The sequence below is a fragment of the Ovis canadensis genome, chromosome 7 (assembly GCF_042477335.2).
Source record: "Ovis canadensis isolate MfBH-ARS-UI-01 breed Bighorn chromosome 7, ARS-UI_OviCan_v2, whole genome shotgun sequence".
NCBI classification, from domain to species: Eukaryota; Metazoa; Chordata; class Mammalia; order Artiodactyla; family Bovidae; genus Ovis; species Ovis canadensis.
Genome location: NC_091251.1, coordinates 32,516,208 through 32,531,746, shown reverse-complemented (window position 1 = coordinate 32,531,746; position 15,539 = coordinate 32,516,208). Strand labels below are relative to the sequence as shown.

General features: G+C 50.8%; 1 protein-coding gene across 1 annotated transcript in view; it reads right to left on the bottom strand.

Moving 5' to 3' along the window:
* Positions 1–15,298, bottom strand: part of REC114 (REC114 meiotic recombination protein) — a 183,998-nt gene extending 168,700 nt beyond the window's left edge. Inside the window, exon 1 of the mRNA XM_069595593.1 lies at positions 15,004–15,298. Within this exon, the coding sequence (XP_069451694.1) occupies positions 15,004–15,270 (267 nt within the window). The 5' untranslated portion in view covers positions 15,271–15,298. The remainder of the gene's footprint in view (positions 1–15,003) is intronic.
* Positions 15,299–15,539: the final 241 nt, after the last annotated feature.

Genomic DNA, 15,539 nt, shown 5'->3' with positions numbered 1-15,539 from the left:
CTCCTCTGCCACAAGTATTTCTGGGAGTTCCAAAAAGGGAGCCCACATATGCTGAAGCGTCACCCCAGCAGCCACAATCCCCATATGGCTTCTTCAGAATTCTTCCTCTCCTGTCCTAGTTCAGTGCCTGCTGCCAGCAAAGCCATTCCAACAGTGACCTGTGTGTGATTACCGCTCTGAGGAGGCATCTCCCATCCCAAGTTCCCAAAGCCACCATTCCCTGGAGCCAGAGTGCACTGGGCTTCCTCTATCACCCAGCATCTGGCCTCCCAGCTAACACCAAGGGGTTTAGCCCAACTCCAGAGAAAGACGTGGGGGAGGGGCGTGGGGACAGAGAGGGAGGGTGAAAGGGACTGCATTCGTTTCCCATCACCGCTGGAACAAATGACCACAAACCTTCTGGCTTGAAATAATACGCCTTTGTTCTCCCGCAGCTCTGCAGGCCAGAAGTCCAAAATCAGTTTCCCTGGGCTGACGTTGGCAGGGCTGTACTCCCTCCAGAGGCTCTAGTGGAGAATCCTTGCCTTTTCCAACTTCTAGCGCCACGTTGTGTTTCTTGGCCCGTGGGCCCTTCCTCCATAGTCGAAGCCAGCAGCATAGCACCATACTTCAGGGGTCATGCTGTCTTTCTGTTCTGCGTCAATGCCCTTCTGCCTCTCTCTTACATAAGGACACTATAAGAGGTGCTTTTAGGGCCTGCCCAGAAAATAAAAAACAATCTCCCCACACTCAAGATCCTTAATCACATCTCCCAAGTGTGTTTTATCATGTAAGGTAACATTCACAAGGTTCCAGGGATTAGGACGTGATTATCTTTGGGGACTGTTATTCAGACCATCACAGGGGCAGATGCCTTTTCATCATCTCCTTTCTTCCTAACCCCAACCACCTTCCCCACTTTAGGAAAATCACCTTCATGCATATTTAGAGATGCAAATAAACGGTAATGTTGTCCACACCAGGAGTATCAGATCCCTAGCCTGGCAAACCAAGGGCCCCGTGAAGTGGGTTAGGCCACCAGTCCTGAACGTGTATGGAGGGTAGTTGGCTAGTCAGGGCTGCCGAGCGAAGCTTCTGAGGACAAAGCACCCCGCAGGCTGATCACAGAGAGTCACAGCAGAGAGAGCTGGCTGGAGCCCTTTCCTACAGTCCCCTGGCAGATCTTGTCTGTCTCCCCACCCGGTCCTGTCAGCAGCGGCATCTTTGCATGTATCACCTTGCTCCTCTACCATCATTGCTACTGCTGCTCCTTCAGCAACATGCTGAGCCCAACTCACGGCTGGAAAGAGATGTACATTGGATGCAGGTTCGGGCTGATATCTAAGAGTCAACATGGGACCACAGTCCTGACCAGAAACTCCTAAAATAATCCCCAGGAGAGATGGTCCTGAGATAGGCACCCATAAACAAATGGGAGATAGGAGCAAGGGAGCACTGTGGAATGGGGTCTGCCTCCAAAGATTGCCTTTGAAATGCGGTGGGCGATGTTTTAAAGTTATCACCATAATTATCAACAACTGATATCTCCATAATCACCAGCTCAGCCATTAACAACAGAGTCCCCATCACTACAAGCTGAAAGCCTATGAGTGTGCATGGGTGGAGGGTGCCAGGGTAAGGAGGGCATTGCTGAGAGGGAAGTCTGGGGAATTACTGTCAGCCAGGCTAAAAAGTAGCTTGCTTACCAAGTTAGAGACTTTGGGTTTTATCCTAATTCCAGAGGAAGTCACTGAAGAGTCTTCAGTAAACATAGCCATTTTTACATTTTGGAAAACCACTCTGGCAGCATTGTGGATAATGGATTCTAATAACACAAGGCTGGATGCGGAGAGAACAGTTATGAGGCTGCTGCCATAGCCTAGGCAAGAAATAATCTGAAGTTGTGTCATTGGGCATGGTAAGAAGTAGATATATTTGAGAGATGCTTCTAACAGAAAAACAGCAAGATTTTTGAATTGATTGGATGTGGGAAGTGGGGGTGGAGGAAGACATCAGGAATGATGCCCAGGTTTCTGGCTTTATCCACTGGAAAGATGTTGGCATCATTCACAGAGTGGAAGAACAGGGGGTCTTTGGAGAAGAGCAAGTAGAAGGGTACTTGTAAGACATCCAAGAGGCCATTGGTCAAACAGGTCTGGAGTCCAGGGGAGCGGTCTGGGCTGAAGGCAAGGATGGGAAGGCCTGGATGTGAATGTCCAGGGATACAGATCACACAAGAGAATAAAGGGCTGGCAACCGACTTAGGAACAATGCCAACAGGTGAAGAGCCAGAAAAAGAGGCCTTCTTCCCTCACAAGGGAAATCTAGGACTGGCCAGAGGTACAGAGAGAAAATTAGAAGAATATGTATTCCTGAAGTCAAGGGAGGAGAATAGGGGAGGACGAGCGGTCAGCAGCATCACACGATGCTCAGGGGCCACATAGGAACAGGAATGGAAGGTGGATTTGGCCTTGCTGAAGACACAATGTGTAATGAAGCCCAGCCTGTGGGCTAAGGAATGAGTAGTAGTTGCTGTTGTTGAGTCGCTCAGTCCTTTCTGATTCTTTGTGACCCCACTGACTGCAGTATGCCAGGCTCCCCAGTCTTGCACTATCTCCTGGAGTGTGCAAAACTTCACATCCATTGAGTCAGTGATGTTGTCTAGCCAGCTCATCCTCTATCACTCTCTTCTCCTCCTGCCCTCAATCTTTCCCAGCATCAGGGTCTTTTCTAATGAGTCAGCTCTTCATATCAGGTGGCCAAATATTGGAGCTTCAGCATCAGTCCTTCCAATGAATACTCAGGGTTGATTTCCTTTAGGACGAACTGGTTTGATTTTCTTGCAGCCCAAGGGACTCTCAAGAGTCTTGTCCAGCACCACAAATCAAAAGTATCAATTCTTCAGTGCTCCAACTCTCACATCTGTACATGACTGCTGGAAAAACCATAGCTTTGACTATATGGACATTTATCGGCAAAGTGACGTCTCTGCTTTTTAATATGTGTCTAGGTTTGTCATAGCTTTCCTTCCAAGAAACAAGGGCCTTTTAATTTTGAGTTTGCAGTCACTGCCTGCAGTGATTTTGGAGCACAAGAAAATAAAATTTGTCACTGCTTCCACTTTTTCCCCTTCTATTACCATGAAGCGATGCGACCAGATGCCATGATCTTAGTGTTTTTGAATGTTGAGTTTTAAGCCAGCTTTCTCACTCTCCTCTTTCATCTTCATCAAGAGGCTCTTTAGATTCTCTTCACTTTCTGCCTTTAGGGTGGTGTCATCTGTCTATCTGAGGTTCTTGATATTTCTCCCAGCAGTCTTGATTCTAGCTTGTGCTTCATCCAGCCCAGCATTTCTCATGATGTACTCTGCATAGAAGTTAAATAAGCAGGGTGACAATACACAGCCTTAACATACTCCTTTCCCAGTTTGGAACCAGTCAGTTGTTCCACGTAAGGTTCTAACTGTTACTTTTTGGCCTGCATTCAGGTTTCTCAGGAGACAGGTAAGGTGGTCTGGTATTTCCATCTCTTTAAGAATTTTCCACAGTTTGTCATGATCCACACAGTCAAAGGCTTTAGTATAGTCAACGAAGCAGAAGTAGATGCTTTTCTGAAATTCCTTTGCTTTCTCTATGATCCAGCGGATGCTGGCAATTTGATCTCTGGTTCCTCTGCCTCTTCGAAACCCAGCTTGTACATGTGGAAGTTCTCGGTTCATGAACTGCTGAAGCCTAGCTTGAAGGATTTTGAGCATTACTTTGCTAGCATATGAAATGAGCACAATTGTATGGTAGTTTGAACATTCTTTGGCATTGCTCTTCTTTGGGATCAGAATGAAAACTGACCTTTTCCAGCCCTGTGGCCACTGCTGAGTTTTCCAAATTTTCTGGTATATTGAGTGCAACACTCTAACGGCACTTTTTAGGATTTGAAATAGCTCAGCTGGAATTCTATCACTTCCACTAGCCTTGTTCATAGTAATACTTCTTAAGGCTCACTTGACTTCATATTCCAGGATGTCTGGCTGTAGGTAAGTGACCACACCATTGTGGTTATCCAGGTCATTAAGATCTTTTTTGTATAGTTCTTTTGCGTATTCTTGCCACCTCTTCTTAATCTCTTCTGCTTCTCTTAGGTTCTTACCACTTCTGTTCTTTATTGTGCCCATCCTTGCATGAAATGTTTCCCTGATATCTCCAATTTTATTGAAGAGACCTCTAGTCTTTCCCATTCTTGCTATTCTCTGGAATTCTGCATTCAGATGGGTATATCTTTCCCTTTCTCCCTTGCCTTTTGCTTCTCTTCTTCCCTCAACAATTTGTAAAGCTTCCTCAGACAACAACTTTGCCTTCTTGCATTTCTTTCTCTTTGGAATGGTTTTGGTCACTGCCTCCTGTACAATGTTACGAATCTCCATCCATAGCTCTTCAGGCATTCTGTCTACCAGATCTAATCCCCTGAATCTATTCATCACCTCCACTATATAGACATAAGGGATTTGATTTAGGTCTACCTGAATAGCCTAGTGGTTTTTCCTACTTTCTTCAAATTACACCTGAATTTTTCAATACGGAGCTCATGATCTGAGCTACTGTCAGATCTGAATCTTGTTTTTGCTGGCTGTATAGAGCTTCTCCATCTTTGGCTACAAAGAACATAATCAATCTGAGTTCAGTACTGACCATTTGGAGATGTCCATGTGTAGTCATCTCTTATGTTGTTGGAAAAGGGTGTTTGCTATGACCAATGCACATTCTCTTGACCAAACTCTGTTAGCCTTTGCCCTGCTTAATTTTGTACTCCAAGGCCAAACTTGCCTGGCATGAGTGGCAGTTGAGAAAGGAAGGCAAGTGAAGACCACCCTTTAAGAAGATTAGGGACAGGACAGAAAGTGACAGTGGGGTTCAGGGAGGACCTTTTTTGGAGAGAAAAGATGTGCTTAGGTTTAAATGTGGGTGGGAAGGATCCTGCAGGAAGAGGTTGAACACTGTGGGGAACTGGTAACTGATGGATGAAGACAAGGTAGATAGGAAAACACAATGGGGTTGCCAGGCGGGTTGCACTGAGGCATCTAGACAATGAACTTGAGCAAGAACAAACTTGGGTGGCTGTGTGGCTTTTTCCCTGGCCACACAGGGCTGCTGTAGGCCAGAACCTCAGAGAAGGTGGGTGGCTGCACTGACCCAGGGCTGGTGTTTCCAATTTGACAATCAAAAAAGATTGTGAGGCTGGAACAAGAGAGCAGAGGGCACTGGAGGTAAAGGCTGAGGTGGTTGGTGGGTCTTGAAGTAGAAGCTGGGGAAGGAAGGGATGAGACTTCCTTCATGTGGGATGTGGACAGGGCTCACTGTATCATCAAAAAGCAGGTGTGAAGGGAAGATCCAGAGAGGGTGGAAGGAGCAGAGGCTGAGGTCAGACGAGGGAGCCTGAACTTCAGATTGCAGAATGTGGACCGCTGCTAAGTGATAGCCATGGAGAGGGTGACTGAGGTTGAGAAGGGCTCTGAGCATCCAGAGTCAGGGCCATGGTCCACGTGGAGCCCTCTCCAGGTGGGTAGGAAGCCAGCTGGGAATGACCCTGGTGACAGCCATGAGGGGATGTGGCTTGCAAGCCTCAGAGGAGCGGGCGGGGTGGAGTGTTATGGATGGTAGAGGTGCAGTGGTCTGGGAGAAGCAAAAGGGACTAGCCATGCCACCACCCCTGACCGCGGGCTGGGGGTGGTCTGTGATCCATCCCTCAAGGACAGCAGAGGAGGGTGGTCTCTGTGAAAAGATCTCTGTTCTCAAGGGACCTGGCCGAGAATTCCCTTCTGAACATGACTCCAGAAGGGTGTTGAGACAAGGGGCCATCAGAACAGATTTCAGAGTTAGCACAGCAAGACAGGACAGTGACTGCTTGTCTAGAACCGTATGACCCACGTCGGTCAGTGAGAGCCTGACCAAGAGCTGCAATGACCACCACAGCCTTGGAATTGTTAGAGCTATCCTGTGCTTTCCTTGAGCAGAAAATCATGTCCTGCTCATCATTAATCCCCTGCAATGCTGGAGACCTGGGTTCAATTCCTGGCTCAGGAAGATCCCCTAGAGAAGAAAACAGCAACCCATTTCAGTATTCTTGCCTGAGAAATCTCAGGGACAGAGGAGCCTAATTGTCTGCAGTCCATGGAGTCGCAATTGTTGGACATGACTTAGCGATTGAACCATTACCACACGGAGCGGCAGAGAGATGAAGTCCCGAAATGCCCATGGGCTGGAGGAATGCTTCCCAGTAGGTCCAGTTGGAGTACAGGGACCTCTTTTTCACTGAAAACAAAAGTTCTGACTTTGAAACCTCAAAATATATCTGACATGGGAGCAGCTGCCGTGGAGAACACGGCCAGTGGTAGGCGATGGTAAGAGACTGGGTCAGACGTAACTGCCTGCAAACCCTGGCTCTTCCTCTATCCGTGGGAGGGTGGACAACTCAGTCATCCTCTCCAGCCTCAATTTAATCATCTGTAAAATGGGGATAATTCACCTTACCTGGCAGGGATCTAGCAAGGATTACACAAGCTAATCCATGCTAAGTATTTGGCGCAGCGCCTGGCACTCTTTAAATGTTAGTTATCATGACTATGAATTCAGTTATGCTTTAAAACACATTTCTGTTTTACTCATCACACTAGCACCCACACACGGGAGAAATGGTTGTTCATATCCATGGAAGGCACATTTCTTATTCAGTCAGCAGGCTGTGCCTGGGGAGGCCATGGAGATTCAGGGACCCCTTGCACTAACTCGAAGTCTCGCAGGGCCCCTCGGTCAGTCCACATTATCCCCTGTCTCACCCTGCGAGCTGATTCTCCCCAAGGCCGGCGTAGTAAGGAAACTGCAACCCAGAAACTTGCACCTGGAAGGACGAACAGGGACGCTCGGAAGAGTTGGTGGAAATCGGCCTCGCTCACCTCCCTCTCGCGCTCTTCCTGTGGCAGCTTCAGCCTGTTGGCGGCTCCACAGACGCCTGGGCCTGGCTGGGCCTGTGTGTTTGCAGTGTTGCTGCTGTCACCGCCAACTGCGCCGTCGGCCGTGGGAGTGTGGGCCTGGGCTCCAGGAACTGTTGTCCCAACTCTGACTGTGGCTCCAGACAGTCACACTTCCGTCTCGGTCCTGGCCTAGTCCCTGTCACAGTTCCTGTGTCAGACCCTGTCACAACATCTGTCATGGTGTCACAGCCTTTGACACAGTCTCCATCACAGTCCTGTTACAGCCTCTACCACAGCGTCTGTCATAGTTCCTGCCAGCCTCACAGCCTCCGTCATAGTTTCCGTTACAGTGTCTGTCACAGCCCCGACGCAATCTCTATCACAGCCTCTGTCATAGCTCCTGTCACAGTCCCTTGTCAGAGCCTGTTACTGCCTCTGTCACAGCCTCTGACACAGCTCATTACAATTCCTGTCCAACTTCTGCCACAGCCTCTGTGACAGCCCTTGCACAGCCCATCAAAGTCCCTGTCACAAGGCCTCTATCACAGCTCCTGGCACGACTCCTATCATAGACTTGGTCATAGTCTCTATCACAGCCCCTATCACAGTCTCTGCCACAGCCCCTGTCATAGCCCTGCCACAGTCTCTATTACAGCCTCTGTCATTGTTTCTGTCACAGCCCCATCAGTCTCTGTCACAGCTTCTGTCAAAGCCCCTGTCACAGTCCCTGTCATAATCTCTATTACACCTTGTGTCATAGCCCCTGTCACAGCCCCCATCATAGTCTCCATTACACCTTGTGTCATAGTCTCTGTCATAGTCTCTATTACACCTTGTGTCTTAGCCTCTGTCACAGCCCCTGTCATTGTCTCCATTACACCTTGTGTCATAGCCTCTGTCACAGCCTTTTGTCATTGTCTCTATTACACCTTGTGTCATAGCCTCTGTCACAGCCCCGTCATTGTCTCTATTACACCTTGTGTCATAGCCTCTGTCACAGCCTTTTGTCATTGTCTCTATTACACCTTGTGTCATAGTCTCTGTCACAGCCTTTTGTCATTGTCTCTATTACACCTTGTGTCATAGTCTCTGTCACAGCCCGTCATTGTCTCCATTACACCTTGTGTCATGGTCTCTGTCACAGCCCGTCATTGTCTCCATTACACCTTGTGTCATAGTCTCTGTCACAGCCCGTCATTGTCTCCATTACACCTTGTGTCTTAGCCTCTGTCACAGCCCCTGTCATTGTCTCCATTACACCTTGTGTCATAGTCTCTGTCACAGCCCGTCATTGTCTCTATTACACCTTGTGTCATAGCCTCTGTCACAGCCTTTTGTCATTGTCTCTATTACACCTTGTGTCATAGCCTCTGTCACAGCCCCGTCATTGTCTCTATTACACCTTGTGTCATAGCCTCTGTCACAGCCTTTTGTCATTGTCTCTATTACACCTTGTGTCATAGTCTCTGTCACAGCCCGTCATTGTCTCCATTACACCTTGTGTCATAGCCTCTGTCACAGCCCCGTCATTGTCTCTATTACACCTTGTGTCATAGCCTCTGTCACAGCCTTCTGTCATTGTCTCTATTACACCTTGTGTCATAGTCTCTGTCAGTCTCTATTACACTTTATGTCATAGCCTCTGTCACAGCCCCTGTCATAGTCTCTATTACACTTTGTGTCATAGTCTCTGTCACAGCCCCCGTCAGTCTCTGTCACAGCAGCTGTCAAAGTGTCTATTACAGCCTCTGTCACAACCCCAGTCACAGCCGCTGTCATAGTCTCTGTCACAGTCTTCTCACAGTGTCTATGATAGCTCCCATCAGTCTCTGTCACAGTCTCCATCACCCTCTCCCTGACTCTGACTCTGCTCTAGACCCTGCAGGGTAGTCTGTGGGGCACAGCTTTCATTACACAGTGGAACTGTCTCTCCCTGGAAGGCGTCCAGCAGAAGGCTCATGTAATAGCAGGTTATCCTGACGTGCAGGGTTTGTGGGAGGGAGGCTGGGCCGTGGGGCTCATACAAAAGATGTGCTTTGCAGGGAGCTGGAGAGCAGATCTCCCCACCAGCCTCCTGGCCCTGGCTGTGGCACATTCCCTGCACCCAGGGGTGGGGGGTGGGGGTCCATGCCTCTGTCTCTGGGAGGATGACTAAATGGTTTTGTGGTTTTCCTTCAGTCTCTGCAATCCCACTGTGAGCTCCCAAGAGCAAAGACTGTCTGATTCTTTTCTCATTCCCTCACTGCAGAGCTGAGCACACGGCTGGGCTCCCAGGGCACAACTTGAAGGTCACGCCCAAAGTCCTGGCTTGTCTTGAATTGGTTCCAGTCGCCTCTGTTTGCCTCCAGAATGAACCCACCGTGCTGCTCACTGCTCCCCAATGCCAGGGCTGAGGTCTCCAGACCCAGCCCAGTGCACTGGGTCCCGGTGCCTGGTGCACCCACCACTCTGCCTCCACTCTTCCAAACCACACATGCCTTCTTCAGAGACCAATTCAAACATGACCGTCTGCCCTGTTCCCCTCCTCTATGCCCTTCCCCCTCCTTCCTCTGCTCTCCAGCCACTTGTCCACATCACATGACCCCCGTCCCTGGCTTCCAGATGGGAGTTTCTGTATCTGTCTTATTCCTTCCACAGCGGAGGTGCCTGGAGCTCAGGGGCTGGACCTTCTAGCATCATATAGGAGGTTCTCTACATTGGGCTAGATAAATAAACCGGTGGGTGACCGAACAAATGAAAGGAGTGACATGAAATCGGGAGAAGAACATGCAGAGGCATGGGGAGGGGACAGAGGGCATGTCAGGGAGGATGGCACAAGCAGAGCTTGGGAGTGGGGAGCCCAGTGCTTGTGGAGGGCGATGAGCCCACTCCCTGGGCCACCTCATGTTCCCGGGTGAGCGCCACCTTCCCAGATCTCCTCACTACCCCTTCCATCTTGCCCTATTTGCCCATACTCTTCCCCCTCTCCCAGGCCATCCTGTCTCTTCCTTCCCTCCCTGACACCTCCTGCCCCGGCTGCTGAAACCACCGCCAGGGCCCCTGTCTAAACTCACTTCAGCCCTGATAGATTGTGAATTCCAGACATAGGGCAGAGGAATCTCTAGTACTTACTTCTTGGCAGCTCGGCTCAGCCGGCACCTCAGGGGCCTCCTCCCACCCCAAGTGCCTCACTCTCCAGCCAGGCTCTGAGTCCAGGTGGCCCAGACGCCCTGGAGCCCCAGCAGGACACAGAGACACAGTCCAGGCCTGGCTGAGCTGTCAGCACATCTTTCTTCTGCCTCCCTGGGAGGAGAGGGGCCTGGTGTCCCGGCCAGGGCTCTGGCAGAGTACTGGGGGAACAGCTGGGAGTGCAGGATAAGGAGCTGGGGCTGGCCTGCAGATGAAAGGCCTCTGGGCTCAGCTGGGCACCGGGCACTCCCAGGTGGGGTCCTGCACAGAGGCAGGGGTGGAGAAGAGGACAATAGAATAGTTCACACTCCCAGATCCTACAGAAACCAGGCAGAGCTGAGAAGAAAGCAGTTGGCAAGGCCAATAGGAAGTTGAACTTGGCAGGAGGCTATCTTTCACTAGTGCCTTAATATCATTGGGGAAGGGTGGGCATGGGGCCCCTGGGGGAGGTTGTTGGGAAGAGGGGATTGGAAAGACTCAATACCCTTTTTCTATGGGGACAGCAGACTTTCTCCTAATACAAGCTTAGGATAACAGGTTAGTGACCCCTTAAACTAGATCTTTACTCTAGCCCTGCCTTGTTTACCCCACTGAGAGAGGCCTCACCCCTACCAGGCTGCTCCACTTACTATTTCCCCCTTTCTTAGGGGAAATACACCAGTAGAAAATCCTACTAGAAAACTTGGCTTACTTTCCACCTCCTCCAGGAAGCCTACCTGGACCATACATGCTCAGGAGCACCATTGCTCTGAGCTTCTGAACCACTTACTCTGATCCTTGATTGCAAACCTCTGGGTGGGATAGCCTTTCTTTGCTTCAACCAGACTAGGAACTGCCCAAGCTAGGGAATCTTTCTGCCTTCTTGGCCTCCATCCATGTTGTGGCTGTGGTCAGGGGTGGACACCCAAGGGCTTGGTCAAGACTGAGTGATTGACTTTTTCTCTCCATACATGTACAACCAGTTGGCCAGCTCCCTGTGTGTCCTACCCCGCCTTCCCATTTCTTCATCAGGAAGCCTGAAGATAAAAAACCTGAAGGAATACAATGGGTTCTCAGGGGCCTAGTCCCCAGATCAGGACTCTCAGTAGGAAGTGGATACATCTCTGATCCAGCCCACAGTGCAGACCTGCTTCAGAGGACAGCAGAAGGTGCACGGGCAGAATGGTATCTGTGATAAACAGAAAGATGAAGTTGTACATGTATTGGGGGCATGGTCTCGAGCACAGGCTCAAGGGTGTGACCTCTGAGTCATTTCCCTCTGATCCCACCTAAAAAAGTGCCTACCCCAGAGAGAAGAAAGCCTGCCTTCTGGACACCTGGCCAGGACATATCAAGGATGGAGAATTCAGAAAAAGCAATCTGTATAGCAAGGCATCCCTTTCATCCCAATAGCAATTTTTAAGATGACCTAAATTGAATTCCTAAGGCCAAGTGTCTCCCCCTCTTTTGGCTAACACAGGTTTCATTCAACATTCCATCACTCAGTGTTTATTAAGAACAGACCACACTTGAGAAGCCATGCCCACTGCATTTGTTTTCTCATGTAGTTTTCAAAATAATTTAGGAGAGTCACATCATTTTTTCTTTTTTTTCCTTTTTGGCCATGCCACGCAGCATGCAGGATCGTAATTCCCTGACCAGGGACTGAACCTGAGCCCCCTGCCATGGAAGTGCAGAGTCTTAACCACTGAACCACCAGGGATCCAGGAAGTACATATCATTAAACCCATCTTACACACAAGGAAGACTGAGGAATACATGGGCAGTAAATGACAGTATTTCATTCTATAGCTTCTGTTTCCTGGTCTCACGCTCTATTGTTTATAGCAGGGGCTTCCAGGCTTTTGGAATCCACAGATGAATAACATTTCAAAAATGATTCTGGGGAACAAACACAAAATCCTATGCCAACTTTTTATTTAGCCAGGGACGTGAGAAATACCCTCTCCCAGCACTATGATTTCATAAAGTCGCATTTTAACACAGAAGATGCAACAAGGATATAACAGTAGGATAAAGACAGCTTTCTAAGAAAGGATGTTGGCAACCTTACCCTAAAAATCCTACATTGTTCTCTCTTTTTCTGGTTAAATTTCAAGCAGAACTGCCCAAAACCTTGGCATTACACAGTGTGGGAGCCACTGCCCTATCCCAGAGCTGCCCCTTTAAGCAAGAGCAATGCCCTCAGACCGTGAGCAAATAAACTTCCAGAATTTTCCATTCCCCTCTGCCCATGCAGATTGCCACTATTGTGGCACTGATCTGAGACTGGTATGTAATAGTCAGCTACATCCCCACCGTATCACCAGCAGGTCTTCTGATATTCAGCATTCCTTCCAGGGAAGGAAGTCTGTTCTCCCCAGCCCATGCTCTCTTGGACCCAGATCTTTTCTGGGTTTGCATTCTGGGAATACCCAGGCCCCCTGCAGCCTGGCAGGGTACACATCTGTCTCCCAGAGGTACTCAGTTCTCCACTGCAGTGGAGAGTCACAGATCTCCTCCTTATCTCAGTCCAGAGGTAGGGCCTTCCCCTTGCTGGGGTCCCCAGATCTTGTGTATTGTGTTACCAGATCAGTGCAGAGCAGATGTCAGGCTTTCTAGGCAGTGCTGGAAACTGCCTGGAAACTGTGTGAGACCTGAGTGAAGCAGGGGGGAGACTAAAGACGTGGGGGCTCCATTCTTTACTTGCTCTCCGCTTTAGCCACATGAGACTCAGACCTGCCTCTCCCTCCTGTACCTGGGCCTGCCCCCACCCCATCTGTGTGAGTCACCTGGTCAGCAGAGAAGAGGCTGACCTGTAGAGCCTCAGGTGGGGCTCCAGTTCCATCATATTCTTGCTGTGGGATGTTTAGCAAGTCACTTAAGTCTCTGGGCTTTAGTTTTCTGGGTTGCAAATGGGAGTACGAATGATAGGCTGAGCTTTGTGAAGCTGGAAAGTTTTGACCATATTTGGCCCACAAAAATTTCATGTGGTTTAATAAATGAAGTGTAAGCTGTAAAGTGCTGATCTCTCACCAAATTTGACACCTCCTCCAGGAAGTGCTCCCTAGCTACCTCCAAGCCTCAGTGAAGTACCCCTCCTCAAATCTCATTGGTCAAGGCATGCTTTAGCACACACTTCTTTTCTGTCTTGCGTTTTCTCCTCTTTCTTGAACATGAATGTAGATTCTCCACAACATGGAGCCCATCAAGGGCAAGACCTGGGTCTCCCCCTCCTAATTCCCTCAGATTGCTGGCATGCACACCTATCCTCTATTACAGTTTTCACAGAGAGGAGACTAGGCTTCACAAGGGGTTTCCATGAACTTGCTTTAATAAACAGTCATTTCTTCACCCAAGGGTAGTCCTAGACAGTCCTGAATGGGTGGTATTAATTAAACTGAGGGGAGGGGAGGTGCCAGATAGGGGAGAATTAAGGGGCCCTGACTCCTGGCCAGCCTGTGATGCCAGTGTGCCAGGAAGCAGAACCCTGGTTGAATCCACCATCTACTACACAGAGCCCCTTCAGTGACATTAACTAACTTCCAGGGTCCCTCACTCATGTGTTGAGTTGACATTATGGATCTGCTCTTTGCCCCCTCCACCACCACCACCACTCTGAATTGGTGCTGAGTTCCCCAAGACGAGTCTGACCTGTCCTCCCCCTACGGAGCTCAGTCCTGAAAGGGACACGGACTGCATTGTGTAATCAACAGTCAGGCTGATGGGAGCTCCTGGGCCATGGGACCCCAAAGCAGGGACATGGCCAAGGTTTGGGTGGTCTGGAAGGGGCTTCCTAGATGAGCAGATGTCCCTGCCATGGATCACTGGGGAGCTGGTTTGGGTTGACTTCCTAAAGCTGGGGTAGGGCAGCCTAACTCCCAGGTGACACAGATACCCAAAGAAGTGAGTTAAATGGCGCACCAGGGCAGGCAGGGCTCACCACTGGATAAAAACACTCCTCCTCAAGGAGACCCAAGGACATTCAGGGATTAGGCCTCCCAGCATCTGTGCAGAGAACTGTCAGCTCAGAACCGCTCAAAAGTAGAAATGCCAGCAAGCAGTGATGTCATCACCCCAGTCCTTCCCTCTCCCCCGGGAGGTCCTGTAGTCCAGTGGGTAGAGGGCAGAAAAGCTTCTGCCAGATTGCAGAAGATTTCTGCTCTGAATGGGGTGTGAGAGATGGTCACAAGTGGGCTGAGAATGAGAATTAAAAATTCTTTGAAGAAAAACTTGATGTTATTCTTTAGAGAGGTGGCAGGGCTGGGGGACCTTTTTGTTTTCCCCCTGTCAGTGCTGAGAATCCACTTCAGCATTAACACGAACTCCAGCCTTCCCCTGCCAACCCCTTCCCATCTCATCTCTGAGCTAATCTGGCGCGTTGGCCCTGACAGGGTCTAAGTAACCCCTGGGCCATCTCGGCAGCCCCCCACCCCGGGGGGAGGGTCTGGCCAGCCCGGCTTGTGAGGATGGCGGTCAGGGTGTCAGGCTCTCTTAGAGTGCTGGAGAGGAGAACCGCTGTGTCTCTGGCAGAGCTGGTGGGATTTGTCCATAAGCCCGGAGACTGCACGGAGAGAGATAAGCACGGAGAGAGTGCACAGCTGGATCGCCGGCGGGCCTGGGGGTGGGGGTGGGGAGCGGACTCAAAGGGAGTGGGGGCTGTGCAGCTGCTCAGGGGTAGGGGGCCTGGGTGGAGCAGGAACTCCCCTAGCGTTGGGGTGCCACAGTTTGCAGGAGAGCCCAGGGAGAAGGAGGTCCACAGCAAGTCCCGGAATGCCAGGTCGCCCAGGAGAGCCCGCTTGCTGGCTCCCCTCTGCAGCCAGCTAGTCTCGGAAACCCGCATCGGAAGCACCCCGGAGTGCGTGATCCGACCCCGCATCCGTGACTGCTGCAGGCGCATTTCCTCGAAGTCTTACCTCGAAGGGCTTGGGTCGCACCCGCGCGCCCTGTGCCTCCTGGAGTTTCCCCCACGCCCTCCTGGCCGGGTCGCCGCGAGGCTCCGCAGGGGAAAGACCAGCGGGGGATTCGCCCCCGCCCGTGTCACAGGAAAACCCCGGGAGCAGCCCCGACGCAGTGCATTTCCCGGAAACCCCCTCTCCAGGCGCGCTGCGGGAAGGCCCGGGACTCCGCAAACAGACGGCCCGCCTCCCGGGAGGAGGGTCGGAGACCCAGCTGAAAAGCATAACCGCGGGGGAGAGGCGAGCCCGGAGCTCAGAGAAGGAGAGATCGGGAAACCCCGCCCCACCCCCCTATCTTGGGGTGGGGAATTAGCAACCCAAGCCCGAGCCCTGGGTTTGGGCGCGCTCCCAGCCTTAGGCCAAGGAAAGACACTCGAGGGTTGAGGATTAAGGTCGTCTCTCACCTCAGCCCCTAAGGTCCGGCAAGGGTCCACCCTGCTCCCCGCGCCGGGCCCGCCTCCGCCCCCCTCCCTGCCCCTGGCCCGCGCGCCACT